Source organism: Rhinoderma darwinii, chromosome 1 (genome assembly GCF_050947455.1).
Source record: "Rhinoderma darwinii isolate aRhiDar2 chromosome 1, aRhiDar2.hap1, whole genome shotgun sequence".
In the NCBI taxonomy this organism is placed as follows: domain Eukaryota; kingdom Metazoa; phylum Chordata; class Amphibia; order Anura; family Rhinodermatidae; genus Rhinoderma; species Rhinoderma darwinii.
In genome coordinates, this window is record NC_134687.1 from 208521884 (window position 1) to 208548290 (window position 26407).

Below are 26407 nucleotides of genomic sequence, written 5' to 3' on the forward strand. Positions count from 1 at the left end.
AGGGGGTGTCCTTACAAAGGAAGCAATTGGATAATGCAAACATCTAGATAGATAGATAGATAGATAGATAGATAGATAGATAGATAGATAGATAGATAGATAGATAGATAGATAGATAGATAGATAGATAGTAAAACAAAAAATGGCAGCCGCACAGCATGAAAATCGTAATGATGAGGGAGCAAGCCCGCCAGGGAAACGTTGCATTTGGATTAGATTAAAACACTTTTTCTATTTTCTACATAGTGCTGCCTGATTTAAGGTAATATATATATATATATATATATATATATATATATATATATATATATATATATATATATATACACATATATATATATAGAAAAAAAACAAACACTAATTTAATTTGCCATACTTCTGAAAAAATGACTGGAAAATTTATACTAAAAGCAACATTATGTTTTAGTGTTAAGCATCAGAAGATACGCCTTGCTTTTGTGATTTGTCTTTAGGAAACATTAATCCATTTTTGTTGCACTTCTGAACTTAGTACTGAACTGCACTTCTTGCATCCTGTTTATCCTCGATATTACACGCTGAGGAAGAAACCTGGAAAAAAAATGCAAGTTAAAACTTCATTGTGTTATTTTACCGACCACCTATTGGTAAATCTACATGATGTGTCATATTAAGTACAGTTCTGATGAGATATTATACCAAACAGCATTTAAAAATGTTGCCTCACATTTACTAAGATTGGCGTATCTTAAGGCGCACGCCTCTAAATGAATTTGGTGTATTGTACACTGTCTAAGAGGCATACAAATTTGCGCCATTTCCAGGCTTTCAAAATTGTTTGGAGCCCACGCTCACTTTTCCTGTCACGTTCTAAATTCTGCAAGTGACAATAAAGGTCACAAGTTTCACCACAAATTTATTGCACGTTGTGACTCACAACTTGTTTGGGCAGTTTATGTAAACTGCATGATGCATGTGGGCCAATGTATTGTTTGGATAATTGCTTAGAAAGAAGAATTAATAATTGATGGTGACTGATGTATATGCCTGTTCACGTTGACAGCCACCAATTATTGTTGAGGTTGTGGAAGGTGAAGGAATCCAATCAGTGGCGTAGCTATAGGGATCACAGCGGTCGCAGTTGCGGCCGGGCCCCTAAGACTGGGGGGCCCGCAGGCCCCCCTCGCCACACTTAGAGTGACCGTATTATTACTTCTTAGATAAATTTGATCTTTACACAGCGCAGGTGCAGCAGCGTGTGTATCCGCGTGTGTAATCTCCCCTCCCTTCTTGTGCTCTGAGGCACTGGATTGGAGGAGACAGGGGAGGAGGAGTTTAGATACACCCGCTGCCACACGCGGTGTAAGGAAGAAGCTCATATCTCATCGCAGCTCGTTTCCCCCAACATCTATGTGAGTGCAGGACAGGCATCACTCATGTAGTTACATGATCTTTCTTTAGTTTTTTTTCCTATACTGTGTTTGATCTTTGCTGTTTCTCTCTGTTCTTTCTATCCTGCAAATAGAGGACAGAACTGGAGGATTCAGCAGTGAGAGCGGCGCAGACAGGACTCTGATAACAGAGGTTACTGAAGGTCATAATGTATTACAGGACAACTCCAGCCTCCAGTTATGGAGAAGACACTGATAAGGGGGCTAGAGGTTATTGTGGGTCATGATTGCACATTAGGGAGGTCTGGAGCTGTGCTGTAATATGAAACACAAAGCCCTGCTATGCCAGTGTCCATTAGGAAACTATAGATAATAAAGAGGCTGCTCCTACAGGTTTATTAGATAATATCTAGTAACGGGCATTTTCTTAAGGGTTTCTTTTTTTTTGCCAGAATCATAAATTATCACCTATCCTTAGGATAAGTGATCATTTTGTTATAACTGGGACCCCCACCAATCATGAGAACTGGGGTCCCAAACCCCCCATTCCTCCTCACTGTAAGCAGGACATTGAATGGAGCAGTGGTCGTGCATGCACTCTACTGCTCCATTCAAAGTCTATGGGAATGACAGAAACAGCCGAGTACAGCGCTCAGCTGGTTACGTCATTGTCATAGACAGTGAATGGAGCGGTGGGCGTATGCTCAACAGCCGCTCCATTCAAGCTCCTCTTTACTGCAGGGGTGCATTAAGGAGGATACGAGGGTTTTGGACCCCTGGTCTCACTATCGCCTCCAGCAATAAGAAAATTATCAAATATACTGTGGATAGGTGATAATTTATGATTCTGGGAGATTTTTTTTTTAAATATGTTGCAATTAATAAAATTATAAACTGCCCAGGTGGAATTTATCCTGTGTAGGACATAGGGGGGCAAAAAAGTTGGTATTATTACTGTATAAGTCACAAAGGAGGGTATTACTGTGGGGCACAAAAAAGGCATTATGATTTTGTGGTGGGACACTATTACTTTGTGGTGGGGGCACTATTACTTTGTAGGGCACAAAATGGGGCACTAGTACAGTTTGGGGCACAAATGGGGCCACTATTAAGGTGGAGGAGGCACTAAGAGGGCTATTGGGGCTAGCAGCATAATTTGTAGTTTGTGTGAAGAGACAAGTTGTGGCTGGAAGAAGTCATGCCGGTCTGGCCTGGATAGAGTAGAAAGGGGAAATCGGAGAAGACGTCTCCTGTGAGTCACGGGATACAACTGTAGTGTATTAATTTTTCACTATGTAGAGCTGGTATATGACCATTATTTGGTGACTTCATTATTTAGGTATACTATCATACATAGAACTGCGCCGCTGTAAGCCTGCCATGTTATAAAAGTTGTTTTATTCATCTCCGATGTATATATTTTTGTTTTGAGGGGGAAGCAAAACATACGAGTTGGGGCTTGTGCCCCTGATCTTTTAAGACTGTAAGAACCTCCCTGGCTGTTAGTGCTGCATCGATGGGTTACTTTAAAGACCCAGCAATGCAGCTAAAACTTAGGGTATGTTCACTCTGCCTATTTTTGGCTGTTTTTCTGGCCGTAAACGTCCGAAAAACGGCCGAAAAATTGGAAGCAGAACACCTCCAAACATCTGCCCATTGATTTCAATGGGAAAAATGGCGTTCTGTTACGACGTGCCGTTTTTTTGCGCGGCCGTTTTGAAACATGGGTGCGTAAAAAAACGGCCGCGAAGAAATGCGGATCACTTGTTGGGACGTTTTTGGAGCTGTTTTTCATAGACTCTATTGAAACAGCTTAAAAAACTCCGTGAAAAACGCAGCGAAAAGTTGCTTAAAAACATCTGAAAATCAGGAGCTGTTTTCCCTTGAAAACAGCTCCGTATTTTCAGACATTTTTGAGTTTGCGTGTGAACATACCCTAAAAGGGAAGATGCGTAGGGGGGCCCAAACTGAACTTTTGCACCTGGGCCCATGAGCCTTTAGCTACGCCCCTGAATCCAATACTGGGATATTCTTAAGAAATGTCTTACTTTGACAGTGTCAAGAATGTTTTCACAGATGGAGGGACAAGAATCATCTTCTTATTGGTTAAGATTCCATCCACAAAACATTTCGCAACATGCTCCGGTGTTAAAACAGGCCATAATCTGAAAACAAGGAAGTAATATAAGAGAGGAATAAAAAAAAAACTAATTGTGATAAAATATTAACATATGTCTAAATGTGTCTGTCTCCAACATACAGTAGCTAATTAAAGCCTTAACTGATGGGTTTTAACCACGTTTATTTGCCAGAGATACTCTGATCTAAATTCAAGAGCACCTGTTATAATATATCTTTACACTGGTCGAAGCGTAGATTTTCTGTTACAGAACTCCAACAATCCTTCTTCCCCTCATACAGCAAGAGTTAAAGAGCATAATATTACTAGGCCATATTTGCACATACATTATTTTCAAGCAGTTTCTCTTGATTTTTTTTGTCTTCTATAAAATACAGTAAAAAACACTTACATTATTATTTAAAATAAATAAATAAATATGTTTATAGTAAAACCCTGATTTAGGCTAAGTTTACACTAGCATCATGGCTTCATTTTGAAACCAAAACCATGACAGTGTGTCGGATCCATAGTCTGAGAGATCCAAAAGGTCAACAACTGTCAACAGAATCCGCTGAATGCTATGCTTTTGACTGAAACCTGACGAAGGCTCTGGAAGATAACGTTAACAGAGCCTTAAATATTGTCTTTTTCAAAATTTACATTCCCGCTAACAAATTTGTGCATACAAAGGACAACATCTGAATCAAAGGAACAGAGCTGACAACCCTATTACAATACAGTGTTCAACAGTGTTAATTGGGCATTTATTTATTTAATTAAAAAAATGATAATAATGATCGTGACAATTAAGGCTGGGGCTAAAAAAAAATTTTTTTTTTTGCAGTGAGTGATTTTTTTTATCGCTACATGCTGGAATTTCAGATTTTCATGCTACTCAATACATTCCTATGGACAGAGATTTATCACATGGATATCACAGCGATTTTTTTTTATTATGAGATAAATAGCCTTAGCCTAATACATTCCTTTGTACAGCGATTTATCGCTCACTTCAAAACAAAAGTCTAGGTCTAGCCCCAGCCTTAAAACTCTGTTTTCAGTATCTGAGATAACACTGAATCAGTTATCACAGTTTGATAAATATAAAATAAAACCTCTCTCTTTTTATGGTATATTCACATTTGCCAGATTTGTCGCAGAAATTTCTGAAATTAAAAAATCTCCCATTTATCAAAATGGGACAGTCACAGAAATTTCTGCAAAAAAATCTGCCCTTTCTACTATAAATACTTAAAGACGACCTGTCATGTTTTTGTTTTGTTTTTTAAACCACATACATTCATTATTCCTGGATTCCAGTGCTGTAATTTTTCTGGTTGTCCCGCTACTGCCCTTGCTCCGCTTGGTGCCTTTTATGCTAATTTTGAGTAAAGGTACAGAGAGGAGACAACCTCATCTCTTCTCAGTAGGCGTTGCCTCCTGCTGTCCTATCAGAGCAAGTCTTTTGCATCACTGTGAGGTTGTCCACTTTGATTAGACAGCGTCACAGTGATGCATGAGGCAACGCCTACTGGTCTCTTCCTCTCTGTAGCGTTACTCAAAATTAGCATAATAGGTGCCAAGTGGAGCAGGGGCTGTAGCGGGACAACGGGAGGGCCAAAAAAAATTAAAATTATAGCGCTGGAATCCAGAGGACGTCAGAAATAAGGGAAGGTATGTGAATTAAAAAAGAAACATGACAGATCCTTTTTAAACAATATGGTAGAATAGCCTGTGATATTAAAACATGTACCAATAAAGAGGCGTGATCACAGATTATCCAGCCTTGAACGAGTGAATGATATGTAATAAAATGTAAGACTCTATGAAGAGTACAGCAGTTATATCAGTTGTAGTGTTAAAGTCATAATTGATAAAATAAAAAGTATGTATAAAAGTATAAAATAGATAATTTTCTTACCTAGTGCTTGGGTTTTGGACAAATCCAGTGTTTATAAATACCGGGCATAAGCAAGTTGTCTTAATGCCATCTTTTCCAAGACTGGCAAGCTCTTCAGTCATACACTCATGAAATCCAACAGCACCAAATTTGCTAGCACTGAATAAAAACAATTAAATAAATAAAATTGCATCTGCAGATAATAAGACAATTAGTTCATATGGACTTTATAGGCCCATCACGCTCTAAACCCAAAATTATTGCCTATTTCATTCTTTCAAACCTGTTAAAGGAACACAATGTAGAAAATATGTCTTATTTAATTATAATCTTTCCCATTGTAATCAAAACTGTTAAAACTAGAGTATATAAATAATTCTTATGTGTGTCCCCAAAGATCAGCTATTTCCCTCCTCCTCACATTACTGTGTCTGGCTGTAAGACAACTGGCTGCAGAAGAAACCTCCCCCTGCTTGGCAGCATGCCCTCAAACTGCAGCGGAAAATCTTCTAAGTGCTCTCTCTGTTCCCCCCTGTACATGCCAGATGTGGGGAGTATCCAAGTGTTTGGGGAGGGCAGATCACACAAGCTGTACTGAATAAGAGTGTAGATTGGGAGGTAAGCACAGGGGAAGGGCTGATCACACAGGCAGCCTATCTGTACAAATGACAGACTGCAGAGGGAGGGAGGGGGAAAACACACGCACGCACGCACACACACTTACTTCAACATCAGTGTCTGTCAGCACAAGGGGGAAAAAATCCCTCATGGGTTGAAAAAGGGGAAAGGAGTACAGGAATAAAGCTGTGCTGATACTGGAAAGCTAGTAAAGACAGCAGCATCCTGGACTCATATTCAGCATGTATTGCTGAGAGGATGTTGCCCATATGAGAAAAGTCTGAAACTAGGAGCAGGTTGCCAACTGTATGTCAGGGAATATGAAAATGAATAAAGGCAGTAAGATTGCAGCCTGAAACTTAGTGCAGCTTTTTAACATTCAGATAACCACTGACATATGTTAAAAATATTTTATGTATATATGTAATATATATGTAATATATTAGTGCTACATTAACATATTTAGAAAAATGCTCATAACTTTGCAAATAATAAACGTTTTTTAAAACAAATCCCACTCTAGTTATCAGCAGCAAAGCGCCCATTAGATTAGTTAGGCGATAGGGAATTAATAAACTCGTGACAGGCCCTCTTTAAGCCCCATTCACTGGTAATGTACTGTAAATTTGTATGAACATAGCCTAACATTGTGGGTAAGTTCTGTTTATCATTCATTTCTAGAATAGAAAGTTTAGATATTTTTTTTTTTTACTTTTTAATAAACAAGGTATTTTGGGCTTTAGTGACCAGACACAATTTAGAGGAGCTGTTTTTTTTTTATATGAGCTGGTGTAATGTTGGGGTAGGGAGACAGACAGGTGAGCCCTAATCTACAGCTGGTTTAACAGCTATAATATAGGATATATATATATCTATATATATATATATATATATATCTATATATATATATATATATATCTATATATATATATATATATATATATATATATCTATATATATATATATATATATATATATATATATATATATATATATAAAATCCACCCTGTTTTCATCTACTCTGAAGTTCTGGTGCCGTTGCTGCGTTTTATGGTTGCTATATATAACCATAGTACGCAGTAACGGCACCAGGACTTCTGGGTAGATGAAAACAAGGTGGATTTATTCACCTCAAGAAAGCGACGTTTCGGTTCAACAGGAACCTTTCTCAAGCTATCCTGAAGTCTACTCTGAAGTCCTGGTGCCGTTACTACGTTCTATGGTTGCTTTCTATTCAAGTTGGGGAATTGATTCATCCCCTGGTGACGAGCACATGGCCTGATATATGGGTATGTTGGAGTGCTGTGTTCATTTGTATCTGGACTGTATATACAGTGAAGGAAATAAGTATTTGATCCCATGCTTATTTTGTAAGTTTGCCCCCTGTCAAAGACATGAACAGTCTAGAATTTTTAGGCTAGGTTAATTTTACCAGTGAGAGATAGATTATATATAAAAAAAATCAAAAAAAATCACATTGTCAAAATTATATATATTTATTTGCATTGTGCACAGAGAAATAAGTATTTGATCCCTTTGGCAAACAAGACTTAATACTTGGTGGCAAAACCCTTGTTGGCAAGCACAGCAGTCAGACGTTTTTTGGAGTTGATGATGAGGTTTGCACACATGTTAGATGGAATTTTGGCCCACTCCTCTTTGCAGATCATCTGTAAATCATTAAGATTTCGAGGCTGTTGCTTGGCAACTCGGATCTTCAGCTCCCTCCATAAGTTTTCGATGGGATTAAGGTCTGGAGACTGGCTAGGCCACTCCATGACCTTAATGTGCTTCTTTTTGAGCCACTCCTTTGTTGCCTTGGCTGTATGTTTTCGGGTCATTGTCGTGCTGGAAGACCCAGCCACGAGCCATTTTTAATGTCCTGGTGGAGGGAAGGAAACATATGTTTCCACCTCCATGCTTGACAGTGGGGACGGTGTTCTTTGGGTCATAGGCAGCATTTCTCTTCCTCCAAACACGGCGAGTAGAGTTAATTCCAAAGAGCTCAATTTTAGTCTCATCTGACCACAGCACCTTCTCCCAATCACTCTCAGAATCATCCAGATGTTCATTTGCAAACTTCAGACGGGCCTGTACATGTGCCTTCTTGAGCAGGGGGACATTGCGGGCACTGCAGGATTTTAATCCATTACGGCGTAATGTGTTACCAATGGATTTCTTGGTGACTGTGGTCCCAGCAGGCCTTGAGATCATTAACAAGTTCCCCCCGTGTAGTTTTCGGCTGTGCTCTCACCTCACCTTCCTCAGATTCAAAGATACCCCACGAGGTGAGATTTTGCATGGAGCCCCAGATCGATGTCGATTGACAGTCATTTTGTATGTCTTCCATTTTCTTACTATTGCACCAACAGTTGTCTCCTTCTCACCCAGCGTCTTACTTATGGTTTTGTAGCCCATTCCAGCCTTGTGCAGGTCTATGATCTTGTCCCTGACATCCTTAGAAAGCTCTTTGGTCTTGCCCATGTTGTAGAGGTTAGAGTCAGACTGATTAATTGAGTCTGTGGACAGGAGTTTATTATACAGGTGACCATTTAAAGAGGCTCTGTCACCAGATTTTGCAGCCCCTATCTGCTATTGCAGCAGATCGGCGCTGCAGTGTAGATTACAGTAACGTTTTTATTTTTAAAAAACGAGCATTTTTGGCCAAGTTATGACCATTTTCGTATTTATGCAAATGAGGCTTGCAAAAGTACAACTGGGCGTGTTGAAAAGTAAAAGTACAACTGGGCGTGTATTATGTGCGTACATCGGGGCGTGTTTACTACTATTACTAGCTGGGCGTTGTGTATAGAAGTGTCATCCACTTCTCTTCACAACGCCCAGCTTCTGGCAGTGCAGCACTGTGACGTCACTCACAGGTCCTGCATCGTGTCGGCACCAGAGGCTACAGATGATTCTGCAGCAGCATCGGCGTTTGCAGGTAAGTCGATGTAGCTACTTACCTGCAAATGCTGATGCTGCTGCAGAATCAAGTGTAGCCTCTGGTGCCGACACGATGCAGGACCTGTGAGTGACGTCACAGTGCTGCACTGCCAGAAGCTGGGCGTTGTGAAGAGAAGTGGATGATACTTCTATACACAACGCCCAGCTAGTAATAGTAGTAAACACGCCCCGATGTACGCACATAATACACGCCCAGTTGTACTTTTACTTTTCAACACGCCCAGTTGTACTTTTGCAAGCCTCATTTGCATAAATACGAAAATGGTCATAACTTGGCCAAAAATGCTCGTTTTTTAAAAATAAAAACGTTACTGTAATCTACATTGCAGCGCCTATCTGCTGCAATAGCAGATAGGGGTTGCAAAATCTGGTGACAGAGCCTCTTTAAGACAGCTGTCTTTAATGCAGGCACCAAGTTGATTTGGAGCGTGTAACTGGTCTGGAGGAGGCTGAACTCTTAATGGTTGGTAGGGGATCAAATACTTATTTCTCTGTGCACAATGCAAATAAATATATATCATTTTGACTATGTGATTTTCTTTTTTTTTTTTTATATAATCTCTCTCACTGGTAAAATTAACCTAGCCTAAAAATTCTAGACTGTTCATGTCTTTGACAGTGGGCAAACTTACAAAATAAGCAAGGGATCAAATACTTATTTCCTTCACTGTATGTATGTATATATATATAATGTTACTAGGTTCAACATTTTGGGGTTAGGGTGACAGACAAGATTGGATTTGGCATTTTAGTGAGGGGTTCATATTCCTGCCAGGTCCAGTGACAGCAGGTCCTATGTGTCTAAGTTATGAACTTAGATGTGATAGATTACAGGTGGATCCTGCGTGTCAGAGTCATGCAGGACTCGCTCTCACTGAACCTGGCGGGAATGGAATTTAGCGCTAGATACAGCAGTTCTGTATAGAGAATATCTGAAAAAGTAGAAATAATTTTTTATAAAAACTTATTAAGAAGTTACACACTGACTGATCTATTTATTTAAAAAAAAAAAAAAACTGTCAAAGGTGTACATAGCCTTTAAGAATAAATTCAACTTACCAGTAATCTACGAGATAGGTTAAGCCAATATGACCACATACAGAAGCCACAGTAGCTATATGACCTTGATTTCTTTTCATCATTGCAGGCAAGAAAGATTTGGTAGTCTTGAAAATAAATTCAATGTTATTTTTTAATATCTAGGCATAGACATGAACAAGGTATCCAACATAAATAGCACTTGATACATTTACTTATCAATAAAGTAAGGCTACATTCACACGACAGTTTGAAACGGACGTTTTCAGAACAATGATGTTCTATGGGTGTATTCACACGGCCGTTTTTTTAACGGCCCGTGAATATTGGCTGTCAAAAAATAGGACTAACAACCGTTAAAAACGGATCTGTGACATGGGGATTCAAGAGACAAACTATTGGGTCCTTGCTGGCTATCGGCGGCACGATGACACATACTCACCGATGCAGTGCCGACCTCTACAGGTGTGATCTCTAGTCTCACGGGTTCTGCACCTTCGAAGAACCTGTAAGACTAGAGACCACACGTGAAGTAGACGGCGCTGCATCAGTGAGTGTGTAGGACATTCAGGTGGAATTATATGTTGGGTATTGTTGCGCTCACTTCAAGGGTATTGTGGCGCTAGTACAGGGGGCATTGTTGTCAACTGTAGCAAATTTTTCGGGACTGTCCTGAATTTATAGAGACAGTCTCAGAAGATTACTACAGGGAGTGGGTGCTTTCTCCGCAGAGGTGTGTGTGGCATCATCTACAGGAGGGCTGTGTGCCATCATCTACAGGGGGGCTGTGTGGCATCATATACAGGGGGTCTGTGTGGCATCATATACAGGGGATCTGTGTGGCATCATATACAGGGGGTCTGTGTGGCATCATATATAGGGGGTCTGTGTGGCATCATCTACAGGGGGGCTGTGAAACAATCATGACAATGACCTTCCTTTGAATGTTTTCATGGGGTTGGGACAAAAAAAAAACCTGACAAATGAAATTCATTCAATTAGTTTTTTTAACGGCCATGAAAAACGGATGCAATATGGATGACAAACGGCCATTAAAAACGGACAGACGGACTAGCAATGGATGAAAATTTGGAGACACTGATGCAAAACGGCCATGAAAAACTGACAGTTGATCATTTTTTAATGGCCATTTTTTTCACTGTCGTGTGAATATAGCCTTAATGTATTGAACAACATAGTAGTAGATGTTCTGTATTTCCTACTCTGTAAGGCCCTGTTCACATCTGCATTGGAGGCTCCGTTAGGAACCACAGACGCAGAAGCGCTATTGTTTCAGGTAAAATCACCCTGACAGAGAGCCGACGGAACAAGTGGACGGGGCGCTATGTAATCCTCAATATTCATAAGCTGCAGTTAGCACCACCCACTGCTGATTGACCGCTTTCTCCCTATGCACAGTATTAGAAGAAAGCTGTCAATCAGCCCATAATTAGAAGCTGCATTAAAAAGTGATTTTTATGAAAACTACTGATCATTGACAACTAAGTAATACAGCGTTTGAATCAGGGTCTCTGAGGCATATCTGAGGGCAGCATTAACCTGGTGCCAGATTCACTTTAAGGGTATGTGCACACGATGAGAGGCATTTACGTGTGAAAAGACAGACTGTTTTCAGGAGAAAACAGCTGCCTCGTTTCAAATGTAAATGCTCCTCCTCGTAATATACGAGGCGTCTGTGACGCTCGTAAATCTTGAGCTGCTCTTCATTGAGTTCAATGAAGAACGGCTCAAATTACGTTGCAAAGAAGTGCCCTGCACTTCTTTACCGAGGCAGTCAATTTACGAGTCGTCATTTGACAGCTGTCAAACGACGACACGTAAATTACAAGTCATCTGCACAATACGTCGGCAAACACATTAAAATGAATGGGCAGATGTTTGCCGACGTATTGTAGCCCTATTTTAGGCGTAAAACGAGGCATAATACGCCTCGTTTACGCCTGAAAATAGGTTGTGTGAACCCAGCCTAAAGTGTGCACAGAGCCTTACTGTAAACAATAAGATGAAGTACAGATAAAGACTTAGGGTATGTTCACACGGCAGCCCCCATTACGGCTGAAATTACGGAGCTGTTTTCAGGAGAAAACAGCTCCGGAATTTCAGACGCAGGCGCTTTTCGCTGCGTCCATTACGGACGTAATTGGAGCTGTTTTTCCATGGAGTCAAGGGAAAACGACTCCAATTACGTCTCAAGAAGTGACAGGCACTTCTTTGACGCGGGCGTCTTTTTTACGCGCCGTATTTTGACAGCGGCGCGTAAAAAAAATGACCGTCGGCACAGAACATCGTAACACCCATTCAAATGAATGGGCAGATGTGTGTCGACGCTTTGGAGCCGTATTTTCGGACGTAATTTGAGGCTAAAACGCCCGAATTACATCCGTAAATAGGGTGTGTGAACCCAGCCTTACAGTAACTCAATGGCCCACATTCACTAAGGCTTCGTTCACATCTGCGTCAGGGCTCCGTTCCATCGGAGCTTTTCGTCGGACAGAGCCCTGACTGACACAAACTAAACCGTAGGTTTCCATTTCCATCACCATTATCAATGGTGACGGATCCGGTGCCAATGGTTTCAGTTTGTCTCCGTTGTGCAAGGGTTCCGTCGTTTTGAACGAATGAATAGTGTAGTCGACTACGCCCCGAAAAAGCTCAAACAAAACGTCGGAATGGAGCCCTGACGCAGATGTGAACGAAGCCTTAGATAGAGATACTGCTTATTAAATGTGGACCATTGTACAAATGATTTTCAAATATTATTGTAACTACTATTCTTTCAAAACTAAAAAGGTATATTACAAACCCAGAAATGAGCCAGAATGTTAACTTCAAATGTCTTCTCAATTTGATGATCTTGTAGCTCCAGAAATTCTACACCAAACACCACTCCTGCATTATTTATCAGAATATCCACATCTCCAATGGTTGTCTTCACCTTCATAATATCATAGAAACAGGTTATTAGTAATGAAGACATATTAATGTAACATATTAAAGTGGATACCCACCTTTTCAGCTGCAGCATAAATCTCATTCCTTTTACTGCAGTCTACCACATATGGGAAAGCTTTAGCTCCTAGCTTCCTGCATTGTTCTGCCGTTTCTTCATTGCCATCCTGCAGAAAGATGTTATAATACACATTTATGGGTGGAATCAGTATTTATTCCAGGCAAATAATGCTACTAGAATCATGTAACACACCAGGGCTGTTAATTCTTACACGTTCGTCTCTCAAATGCAAGTTTTCAAACTGCTCTGTACTCTTTTGGGTCAGTTCACACAGGGTTTTTTTTGCAGGCAGAAAATTCTGCCTGGAAAGATCAGCTAGTGGTTTTGTATCACACGCTGGGTTTTTGACACTTTTTTGAAGATTTTTTTTTACCTCTTTATTCAACAGGCAAAGGAAAAATAAAACAGGAGCGGTTTTTGTCAAAAACCACATAAAACACTGCGTCAAAAACGCCGTGGCCATTTGCTGCTTTTTTTCAGTCTCCCATTGATTTCAATGGGGTTTTTGAGGCGGAAAATGCCTCAAGAAAGCTTTTATTTTGCCGCGAGTGGACAAAAAACTTTCAGGTAAAAAAAACACTGCTGCCTCCCATAGAAATCAGTGGGAGGAGATTTAGAGCGTTTTTTGGAGCTGCTTCCGACGAGGTTTCCGCGTCGAAATAAGTGCCAAAAATGACCTGATGCGTTTTTTTTTTCAAAAGCTTGCGTAAAACATTGCGTAAACACAGGTTGCTTTCACATTGATGTAAATGGGAAGCTTAATCAAGCGTTGTAATGAGGTTTTCGCGTGTTTTTTTTACGCATTTTGTGCACGCTTATTGCGCTTTTTTTGGCGCATGATTAGGACACTCATTAACTATGGGAACATCTGTCGCATTTTACGTGCCAAAAAATTGACTTGACGCTTTTTCTATGCAACGCGTTTTTTAAAAACGCAAGCTTAAAAAGCACATTGTATGTACTAACGGTGCGCTTTCCCATTGATGTAAATGGGAAGCTTAATTAACCATTTTTCAGTGACAAAAAATGCGTCAAATACACGCCGTGTGAACCTGTCAACTGAAAAGTCATTCACCACAGGGGCTTCCCACTTGAATTTCATCATTCGAAGGGTATGTTCACACGGGCTATTTTCAGCCATTTTTCGGGCCATAAACGTCCCGAAAAATGGCAGAAAAATCGGAAAGCAGAAAGTCTACAAACATTTGCCCATTGATTTCAATGGGAAATACGGCATTCTGTTCTGTTCTTATTTTACATATCATTTTCAAATAACGGCGCGTAAAAAGACGCCCCGTAAAAAGAAGTGCATGTCACTTCTTGAGACGTTTTTGGAGCCGCTTTTCATCAACTCAATAGAAAAAATGCTCGTAAAAAAACGCAGCAAAAAACGCTAGTTGTTTAAAAAATGGCTGAAAATCAGGAGCTGTTTTCTCTTGAAAAAAGCTCCATATTTTCAGCCATATTTTGTTAAGCGTGTGAACATACCCGTAGCCTTTTCGTGTATCCTATAGCTGCTACCAGTTGCCATTTGTAGAATCACTTCCAAAATGGGAGCTGGACACTGGTTGACAATTTGAAGACACCTCTTCATGGCTTGTAGCCAAAAATAGGGAGGGGTTGAGTCTCCCTCCTACATTTACAGCAGCTGTGGGTAAGGTTGAGTGGCCTGATTCACCTTGCTGTAATTCTAGTAAGTGCTCCCTCTGGTGGCCAAATAGGTAAACATGTCAAATTATGATTTTATTTTTAATACTTCCCACCTTGTGATGGAAAAAAAAATACCTATTTTTTTTTAAAAAAATATAATAAAAATAAGTCACTTTTTAAAAATAAATAAATTTAAGTTTGCGACATATTTCCTTCAATAGTAATTTAAAACATATAATTTAACAGCATGAAGAAAACAAAGCCGTTCCATTTAGTCCACCTACTATTTAAGGACTCATGCACATGGCCGTAATTTGTTACCAATAGACTGCTATCGGCCCATACTGTACCAAGTGCCGCTGAGTTTGAAAGTTGGTCCACAGAGGTTTATTTCTCACAGTTATTATATGGCACATGAAAACTAAGGGCTTATAGACAAGGCCATATTATTGTTCCTTCCTGTGCCATGTTCAATTAGATGTTGTATTGAATTGCTTCTAGGGGAGAATACCTCCATAATATGATGCCATATACAGAGGCACCATACAGAAATAAGGAAAGGGTCTACACCTCCCTAATACAGAGCTATTGTACAGTACTAATGTACAAGTAATGTTGCCTTAAAAATCTCTTATGTTTGCCACTGTCTAAGGGCCCATGCACACGACCGGAATATTCAAAATACGGTTCCATTAATTTATTTGGCCCATGGACACCTTCCCGTATATTTACAGGAAGGTATCTGGGCCGTAGAAAGCTTCCGTAAAAAATAGGACATGTCCTATTTTTTTATTTTACGGACCGTGCTCCCATCGACAAAGCCGTATTAGGGTTTCGTTTTTTTGTGGGACGAGTTGTATATTTTAAAAGCGTTATTTATTGTACCATAAAATGTGCTTAAAAACTGAAAAATAAAAGTTCACCCTCGTATATTACTTTGTTTTACTGTTTCTTTAAGTTTTTTGTCCATCCAATGGGATTTTAACAAGCTGCATTGCAGTGTATTCAGATTTATACCGGCTCATAGAAACACAAAGATGGCAGAACTAGGGGCCTTCAGCATATTTATATAGCTATTGACCGCAGCATTAAGGGTAAGGCCACACGGTGCGTCATTGACGCGGTTTTGTTGCGGTTTTGTTGCGCTTGAAAACCGCATGCGGTCAACTGCATGCGTTTTTTGTCTCTGTAAGGCTGGGTTCACACGACCTATTTTCAGGCGTAAACGAGGCGTATTATGCCTCGATTTACGCCTGAAAATAGGGCTCCAATACGTCGGCAAACATCTGCCCATTCATTTGAATGGGTTTGCCGACGTACTGTGCAGACGACCTGTAATTTACGCGTCGTCGTTTGACAGCTGTCAAACGACGACGCGTAAATTGACTGCCTCGGCAAAGAAGTGCAGGACACTTCTTTGCAACGTAATTTGAGCCGTTCTGCATTGAACTCAATGAAGAGCAGCTTAAGATTTACGAGCGTCACAGACGCCTCGTATATTACGAGGAGCAGCATTTACGTGTGAAACGAGTCAGCTGTTTTCTCTTGAAAACAGTCTGTCTTTTCACACGTAAATACCTGCTATCGTGTGCACATACCCTAATGCTGCAGTGCTGTCGCATTTTTTTACGCACATAGTTTACAGACATAGTTTTCACTGGTGTTGAAGTTTGTTAGGTGCTTCCTGTATGTAGTTCCTTACAATGCATTGCAGAACTGTTAGCAAAAACGCAAGCAGTTCAGCAACAACATTGGCAGCGCGGTCATTAACCGCATGTGGTAGACATTATGAAGATGCGATCAACCGCACAAAAAATGCATTGTAATATAATAGCAGTAGTCTGTCCATAACACAAATTCCACCGTTGACTTCTATTGGAAAATGACGCTGCAGTTTTAAAACGCAACATAAACGCAACGTGGCTGCACCGTGTGGCCTTACCATTAAGTGGCTAATTGACTGCAATCGGAGCGATCTCCAATTCCATTAGAGATGGGTGTCAGCTGTAATACAGAGTTGACACCTGTGGCGTATGGAGCTAACTCAGCCCGTGAGCCCACTCCATACTTCCCCTACCGACTATGACCTTAAACCCTACCCGCACGAGTCGGTAACTATACGTCGTCGCGGGGGGTTACTTCCCACACGAGGACATATAGTTACTGAGTCGTTCCCGGTGTAGCGAGTGTCAGCTGCCACCGACAGCTGACACTCCAGTCTTGCCGTCCAGCGGTCCTTTGCCGCTGATTTTGTCAATTAATCCCTTAAATGCGGTGATCGGTTGCGATCGCCGCATTTTAGGGGTTTCTAGCATATCGACAGGCCCCGCTCTGAAATCTCGGGGTTTGCCGATAGTTAGCATGGCAAACGGAGGCCAATCAATGGCTTCCGTGTCTGCCATGGATGGAAGCCTTTCAGGACCAACCTCCAGCTGGTCCTGATAGGCTTCCTGTCATAGTGACAGGAAGTCACTGTGTCGTTCCCGATGCACACTGTCGGCGACAGTGTGCATCGTGAACCGGGATTTCAGCTGTCCCCGACAGCTGACACTACAGTGTTGCCAATCAGCGGCTCATCACCGCTGATTTTAGCAATTAACCCCTTAAATGTGTCGATGGATTGTGAACGCCGCATTTAGGGGGTTTGTAGCACATCGGCAGCCCCCATGCAATCGTGAGGGTTGAAATGGCAACGGCCTCCGGGTTTGACATGTATGGAAGTCTATGAGAACCAGCCTCTGGCTGCTCCTTATAGACTTAGGGGGGATTTACATGAGCGTGTGCGTTTTTGCGCACGCAAAAAATGCGGCGTTTTGCGTGCGCAAAAGGGACTTAACAGCTCCGTGTGTCAGCGCATAGTATGCGCGGCTGCGTGATTTTCGCGCAGCCGCCATCATTATGACACTCTGTTTGGATGTTTGTAAACAGAAAAGCACATGGTGCTTTTCTGTTTGCAAACATACTTTTGACTGCTGTTGCGCGAATCACGCGCGTCCCACGGAAGTGCTTCCATGCGCTGCGCGTGATTTTGACGCACCCATTGACTTCAATGGGTGCGTGATGCGCGAAAAACGCAGAAATATAGGACCTTTCGTGAGTTTTACGCATCAGACTCACGCTGCGCAAAAATCACTGACAATCTGCACTGCCCCATAGACTAGCATAGGTCCGTGCGACACGAGTGAAAATCACGCGTGTTGCACGGACGTATTACACGTTCGTGTAAATAAGCCCTTACTGTCAGGGCTTATTCAGACGAACGTGATATACGTCCGTGCAACGCGCATGATTTTCACGCGCCTCGCACGGACCTATATTAGTCTATGGGGCCGTGCTGACAGTCCGTGATTTTTACGCAGCTGGTGTGCGCTGCGTAAAACTCACGACATGTCCTATATTTGTGCGTTGTTCGCGCAACACGCACCCATTGAAGTCAATGGGTGCGTGAAAATCACGTGCACCACACGAAAGCTCTTCCGTGGGACGCGCATGATTCGCGCAACAGCAGTCAAAAGCATGAATAAAAACAGAAAAGCACCGCGTGCTTTTCTATTTACAAACATACAAACAGTGTCATAATGACGGCGGCTGCGCGAAAATCACGCAGCCGCGCATCATATGGTGATGACACACGGAGCTGTTAAGTGCCTTTTGCGTGTGCAAAACGCTGCGGTTTATGCGCGTGCAAAACGCACATGCTCGTGTGAATCCGGCCTCAGAGTGACCGTGACGTCACACTGACAGTTGGAATACATTACACTACCTAGGTAGTGTAATGTATTCTAGCAGCGATCAGAGCTGCAGGTAAAAAAATAAAGTGTAAAAAGTTAATCAAAATGTTTTATAAAAGTGTAAAAATAAAAGAGTTTTTTTCCTATAATAAGTCTTTTATTATAGGAAAAAAATGAAAGCGTAAAAAAAAAGTACACATATTTGGTATCACCGCGTTCGTAACGATCAAAACGATAAAACTATGTTATTTTCCCGCATGGTGAACACCGCAAACAAAATAAATGAAAAACTATGCCAGCATCGCTATTTTTTGGTCACAACCCCTCCCAAGATATAGAATAAAAAGTGATCAAAAAGTCGCATGTACCCCAAAATAGTACCAATAAAAACTAACACCCGTCCTGCAAAAAACAAGCCCTAAGGCCTCATTCACATGACAGGGTTTCCCGGCCGGGTGCCGGCCGTTCATAAATCGGCCGTCACCCGGCTGCATTAGGAATAATAGACCCCTAATGGGGCTATTCACACGACCGATTTTTTGACGGCCGGGAAAACCGCCCGTCAAAAAATAGGACACGCCCTGTTTTCGGCCGGGTACCCGGCCGCCCGGCTCCCATAGAAGTCTATGGGGCCGGGTAATACACGGCCTTCACCGGAATGTGTCCCGAGTGATGGCCGGGTTTTACGGCGCTTGCGCTCTATCTCCTCCTCACAGCGCAGAGTGCATGTGAGGAGGAGGAGTTGATGCCATTCGGACGAATAGTTGTACACTGTGTGGCAGGGCCGGGGTGTACAGCAGGTGGAAGGAAGCGCTGCGCTGGCGCCCTTCCCCTGCTGGTTTTAAAAGCGCCCTGGCCCGGCGACACCTTCGATGGCGCCGCTAGCAGCTGCTGCTGCTGCGGCTGCTACTATTGTAGCGACGCCACTATAGCAGAGCAGGGAGGTATCTCCCCGCTCTGCTATGTGCTAGCCGCACTTTAGCTCCTTGAAGGATCGGAATCCCCGTGTTTTCGGGGATTCCGCTCCTGGACAGAGCGCTTGATGTCTCTGTCCATATCTGGGCAGTGACATCAGGGGAAACTCCTGAAGCGGAATCCCCGAACACATGGGGATTCCCCTTCAGGAGTTGCCGCTGATGTCACTGTCCAGATCTGCCCGGCCCGGATGCAAAACTAATGCAAACCGGCCGGGCAAAATGGCCGATTTTACCGGCCGACACTCGGGCTCGGGCGGGACCCGGTCGTGTGAATCCCGCCTTACACAGTTTTTTTGACTAAAAAATAAAAAAGTTATGGCTCTCAGAATATGGTTTCACAGAAAATAAATTATTTTATAGAAAAGTGATTTTATTGTGCAACTGCTGCAAAACATAAAAAAAACGATATTGGTATTGCCGTAATCGGACCGACTTGCAGAATAAAGTAAAACGTAATTTATTGCGCACGGTGAGCGCCGTAAGAAACAAAGAATTTAAAAAGCCAAAATCGCTGTTTTTTGGCCACCTTAAAAAATGTTTCGCTCTAAATTTAATAAAAAGTGATCATGAAGTTGTATGTGCCATATCATGATACCTCTAAAAGCTACAGCTCGTCCCACCAAAAATAAGCCTCCAGACCGCTCAATTGACCAAAACATAAAAAAGTTATGCCTCTCAGAATGTGATGATACAAAAAAAATTTTTTTTAACAAAGTCTTTTCTTTGTAAAAGTATTAAAATATTAAAAACCTATATAAATTTGGTATCACCGTAATCGTATTGAGACGCAGAATAAGGCGGGGAGTGAAAAACGAACATGAAAAAGCAAAAAATGATCAGTCCTGAAAGGGTTAATTAATTTCTAATGAAAAAAACATTTATGACTACAAGTGGGGTATTCCCGTAATCGGGAGAAATTGCTTTACAAATATTGAGGCGCTTTTTCTCTTTTCTCCCTTGTGAAAATTAAAAAATGTGACATTTTCATCTTCACAGACTAATTCCACTAAATTCTGCAAAAAAACTGTGAGGTCAAAATGCTAACTATACCCCTAGAAAAACGCCTTGAGGGGTGTAGTTTCCAAAATAGGGTCACTTTTGGGGGGTTTTGACTGTTTTCGCACCACAAGACCACTTCAAACCTGACATGGTACTTAAAATATAGCCTAAAATCCTCTAGGTGCTCCTTTGCTTCTGAGGCCGATGCATCAGTTCATTAGGAAACTAGGGCCACATGTGGGATATTTCTAAAAACTGCAGAATCTAGGCAATAAATATTGAGTTGTGTTTCTCTGGTAAATCCTTCTGTGTTAAAGATTTTTTTTTATTACAAATGAATTTCATTAAAAAAAAACTTAATTAGTAAATTTCATCTCTACTACTTACTTTAATTCCTGTGAAACACCTAAAGGGTTAAGAGACTTTCTAAATGCTGTTTTGAATACTTTGAGGGATGCAGTTTTCAAAATGGGGTGATTGATAGGGACTTTCTAATACATAAAGCCCTCAAAGCCACTTCAGAACTGAACTGGTCCCTGAAAAAATAGCCTTTTGAAATTTTCTTGAAAATATGGGAAATCGCTGCTAAAGTTCTAAGCCTTGTAACGTCCTAGAAAAATAAAAGGACGTGAAAAAAACGATGCAAACATAAAGTAGACATATGGGAAATGTAAACTAGTAACTATTTTGTGTGGTATTACTATCTGTTTTACAAGTAGATACACTTAAATTTCGAAAACTGCTAATTTTTTCAAATTTTCTCTAACATTTTAAGTTTTTCACAAATAAATATTGAATTTATCGTCCAAATCTTTTCACTAACGTAAAGTACAATATGTCACGAGAAAACAATCTTAGAATCGCTTGGATAGGCAAAAGCATTCCCAAGTTATTACCACATAAAGTGACACGTCAGACTTGAAAAAATCATGTGTCCAAAAGGCCAAAATAGGCTGTGTCCTAAAACGGTTAATGTACATCAAATGTTAGTAAGGAGTTAAAACCTGATATATCCTTAACATAGGTTAATGTAGCTACCATATCACTTTTGTTATTTATATTACATTCAGAGAGATAGTGTTACGACCGCGATGACGGACCGCGACGTCCACTTATCTGTCTCCTGCAGATCTTCCTCTTCCTGCCGGCGTCTCCCTCTCTGGAGACGCCGGCACATGCGTCCGCTCTGTCCTGTAGTGTTCTCTACTGGATCCCGGCCTAAAAGGGCCAGCACGCGCATATGTAAATAATGAATTAATTACTCCCAGATTACCCTTAACTATAAAAAGGGCCCTGCCCTTCTGAACTTGCCTGTTCCTTAGTGTTGTCCCATTTCCAGTGTTGGGCATTTAGAAAAAATTTGCATAAATCTAAAAATGATCAGAACTTAAGTTAAAAAAACAAAACAGTAGTTATCAGCATCAACGCATTTATTGGATTAGGTAGGAGATAGAGAAGTATTAAACTGGTGACAGAGCCTCTTCAATAAAAATGTAGCAATTCTCTAAAAGTTACACTTATTAGTAAATATTTAACCTCGTATTACAACATAATCAATAACATTCTTGCACTTTTATACATTAGTATTACAAAATGTGTTGGATACAATCCCTTATAAAGCAACTGGCCTTTGTCCTCGAATCTAAATTTTTACAGCCCATGCTAAAGTAGCTATTTTGTATGTGGAAAATAAAGTACGTGTCCATACATTCTTATCTGATCAATAATCAACACAAACTTGTCCATACATTATTTTCTGATTATTCTTCAAAATTCCCCATAAAGCAAAACCATCAACCTTGTAACCCCAATTTGATCTTAGGTCCAAAAATACTGTGCTGATTAATTTCACACTATATACTTATAGTAATCAGATTTCTGTAGCTCAGAACTGTAGAAATACAAGGCAAATATGCCACTTGAGACTACACCCTAAGACTATGTTCACACGCTTAGCAAAAAACGTCTGAAAATACAGAGCTGCTTTCAAGGGAAAACAGCTCCTGATTTTCAGACGTTGTTTAAGCCACTCGCGATTTTCGCTGCGTTTTTTTACGGCCGTTTTTGGAGCTGTTTTCTATAGAGTCTATGACAAACGGCTCCAAAAACGGCTGAAGACGTGATATGCACTTCTTTTTCGCGGCCGTTTTTCAAAACGGGCACGTAAAAAAACGGCCCATCGTAACAGAACGCTGTTTTTATCATTGAAATGAATGGGCAAATGGGCAAATGTTGGGAGGCGTTCTGCTTCCGATTATACAGCCGTTTCTTGGGCGTTTACGGCCCGAAAAACAGACGAAAATAAGCTGTGTGAACATACCCTAAGGCTCCAGCTTGTTTAGCTGAATTTCCACGGGGAATCCAAGGAGTTAGGGTATGTTCACATGCTTAGCAAAAAAGGGAAAACAGCTCCTGATTTTCAGAAGTTTTTTAAGCAACTCGCGATTTTCGCTGCGTTTTTGGCTGCGTTTTTGGAGCTGTTTTCTATAGTCTATGAAAAACGGCTCCAAAAAACAGCTGAAGAAGTGACATGCACTTGTTTTTCGCGGCCGTTTTTCAAAACGGCCGCGTAAAAAAACGGCCCGTCGGAACAGAACGACGATTTTCCTATTGAAATCAATGGGCAGATGTTTGGAGGCGTTCTGCTTCCGATTTTTTCGGCCGTTGACGGCTTAAAAACGGCCGAAAATAGGCCGTGTGAACATACCCTTAGAGTTTACTCAAACGTGGCGTACTTGCATTGTATTTCTGCAGCATAAGTACGCTGCGGAAAACTATAATGTTCGCCTATGGGGAAAATATTCTGCAACGCAGACAGATTTTTCTAGTTCTTGTGTTGCAGAATATTTTTCTCAAAGGCATATATTGTAATTTTCTGCAGCGTATTTTCTACTCTGTGGAAATACGATGAAAGTATTCCACGTGTGAGCGCACGCTTAGCCTTGATACACACGAGCATGTTCGGTCCGTAAAGGACGGAACGTATTTCGGCCGCAAGTCCCGGACCGAACACACTGCGGGGTGCGGGGCTTCTAGCATCATAGTTATGTATGACGCTAGGAGTCCCTGCCTCGCTGCGGGACAATTGTCCCGTACTGTAATCATGTTTTCAGTACGGGACAGTAGTTCCACGGAGAGGCAGGGACTCCTAGCGTCGTACATAACTATGATATGCTAGGAGCCCGGCTCCCTGCAGTGTGTTTGGTCCGGGACTTGCGGCCGAAATACGTTCCGTCGTTTACGGACCCGACATGTTCGTGTGAATCCAGCCTTAGAGAAATTGCCTAGTGTTAGAGGGAATCTGTCATCAGTTTTGAGCCCTTAAAACTTCTGACATCACTTTATACAGTACAGGGACTGTAGCGTAACTATACCAGTGGTGACGGTCCTGCAAGTTGCATGACGTTTGAATGTCCCCGAACTCGCGATCGCAAGTGCCACGTAGGGGGACTCCTGATCTTCATGTTCCCCTGGCTCTCCTCACTGAATGCTGCCTGCCTCTCCCTTCTGCTCTCAGTGACGGCTCTAGTGGTCTCCTGATTGGATGCTAGAGCCGTCACTCTGAGTAGGGGGCTTGGCAGCGAAGAAAATCAATATTTCATATTAAAAAGCTTAATCCCAGATGATATCTTTCAAGGAACCCTAGAACTTCTTTATAGTCTATTAGATTAAACAATAGTCTGAGCCACCCTAAAGATGGGACTATTGTTGGGAGATCAAGTAGGGAAAGCAGATAACCTATACAAATCTATGAGTGGTAACTTATAAAAGGATGTTAAAGATTGAGATGATTAATGCCCTTCAGGTGCAGCTTAATAGATGAAGGTGATAAGTCCATCATACTATACAACGAAAAGAATGGGAAGCAGACCTAGAAATAACTTTATATTTTTCACTAAGCAGAAATATTATATGGAAAAAGTGATGTGTTGTGTTATTTGCAGTGTTAATCTAGATATTCCTAGGTGTAACATGGCAGGAATAATGAACTGTAAAGTGTGCCAATACTTACATTACAGGAGAAATATAATAAATCACTCTTGCAAAGATAAACTAGAAAAAGACAAATAGTGTGAATACACACTTTGTAGAGCTTGATGCTGACATGGTTTAAAAGAATTCTGTTTTCCTTTGGCCTTGCAATGCAATAGTACATGTCATTTAAAGTTTACCTGAAACCAGATAATCTTAAACCCGGTATTTTGCAATAAAACACATTTGGTTTCCTAATCTTATTAAAGCATGTAGACTGCACAGATGGCAATTTTTCTTACCAAAGTTTAATTAGTATCAGACTTGGACTGGCAATCTACATATGCCCGGAGGACAGTTCTGTCAGGCTTTATTTACACAGTGCAGTCTTGCATGCATTTTTTAAGCCAAACCCAAAATTGGATCCAGGAGAGCAGACCTTTAGGCTGGGTTCACACGACCTATTTTCAGACGTAAACGAGGCGTATTATGCCTCGTTTTACGCCTGAAAATAGGGCTACAATACATCGGCAAACATCTGCCCATTCATTTGAATGCGTTTGCCGACGTACTGTGCAGACGACCTGTCATTTACGTGTCGTCGTTTGACAGCTGTCAAACGACGACGCGTAAAAATACAGCCTCGTCAAAAGAAGTGCAGGACACTTCTTTCAGACGTAATTTGAGCCGTAATTTGAGCCGTACTTCATTGAACTCAATGAAGCACAGATCAAAATTTACAGCTGTCGGAGAAGCCTCGCAAAATGCGAGGAGGAGGAATTACGGCTGAAACGAGGCAGCTGTTTTCTCCTGAAAACAGTCTGTAATTTCAGCCGTAAAAGCCTCTCATCGTGTGCACATACCCTTAAGAAATTGTCCTATCAAAGCAGCAACATAGTAATATAGCGTAGGCCCACCTGAGTATAATGCTGTTTTTATTTTTTCGATTTGTGGCTCTGTTGCAGCTATAATCACTATATTCTTCATATGCAAATGAGCTTTTTGGAGCAACGAGGGCGTCACCGCCCTTCCCTTGAAAACAGCTCCGTATTTTCAGACATTTTTGGTTAAGCGTGTGAACATACCCTAAAACGCTTGCGTGTATTGGTGGACAGTAAACTTAACTTTAGCAACCGGTCAAATAATTACAATTGGGAAGGAATTTTCCCCCTAATATGGGGCAATTGACATCTGCCTCGTGTTTATTTTTTTATCTTCCTCTGGATCACCACTATACGATTATAGCTTGAACCTCATTGACTTGTTTCTTTTTTCAACTGTATTAACTATGTAATTATGTACTACAAGGATTTAGTCCCATTATCCTTGTATAGCTATCTTTTAACCCCTTCCCTCCTCAGACTATTTTTGTTTTTTCATTTTCATTGTTTAACTCGTGGCTACAAAAAGCCATAACTTTTTTATTTGTCCATCGACATAGCCGTATGGGGGTTTGTGTTTTTTCATAGCACTAGTTATTGTATCATATTTTGTACTGGGAATGTGAAAAAAAAAATATTTTTAAGGTGAAATGGCAAAAAACAGTGTAGGAGGGGTTCCAGCCCCCATGCTGTGGAAGGGGTCCCACTCCCCACATATACCAGACCAGTTATGGGGGTTCCAGCCCCCTTGGGTGATAGGGGTATCAGCCCCCTCCGTACCCACGGTATCGTAGGGGTCCCAGCCCCCTTGTACGATAGGGGTAATAGCCCCCTTCCGAACGTCGGTCACAGGGGTCCCAGCCCTCTTCTGTTTCCCCCTTTCGTTAACCCTTGGGTGTCTGTCTACTTCCCCCCTTCCTACTATTTGTGTAGGTGGTTGAAGCATTGTTTGTTACTTATTATTGTATAATGCCTGTTATTTTGTTAGTGACCACTGGACATGTGCTGGACAGATTACACTGGACATGAAAACGTGGGGTTAATGGGGGTGGAGCTAAAAACAGAACAGGGGGGATGAGCAAGTGGAGAGGGGGCAACCAAGTTGAAGGAGGGAGAGAAGGAGCATGAGCTATGAGCTCAGGGAAGAGATATTG

General features: G+C 41.3%; 1 protein-coding gene across 1 annotated transcript in view; it reads right to left on the minus strand.

The window, feature by feature from the left end:
* Positions 1 to 361: 361 nt before the first annotated feature.
* Positions 362 to 26407, minus strand: part of LOC142759228 (17-beta-hydroxysteroid dehydrogenase 13-like) — a 55116-nt gene continuing 29070 nt past the window's right edge. Inside the window, exons 2-7 of the mRNA XM_075861189.1 lie at positions 13042 to 13149; positions 12837 to 12968; positions 10034 to 10140; positions 5414 to 5551; positions 3419 to 3535; positions 362 to 570 (exon numbers count right to left, since the gene is read on the minus strand). Coding sequence (XP_075717304.1) covers positions 480 to 570; positions 3419 to 3535; positions 5414 to 5551; positions 10034 to 10140; positions 12837 to 12968; positions 13042 to 13149 — 693 coding nt within the window. The 3' untranslated portion in view covers positions 362 to 479. The remainder of the gene's footprint in view (positions 571 to 3418; positions 3536 to 5413; positions 5552 to 10033; positions 10141 to 12836; positions 12969 to 13041; positions 13150 to 26407) is intronic.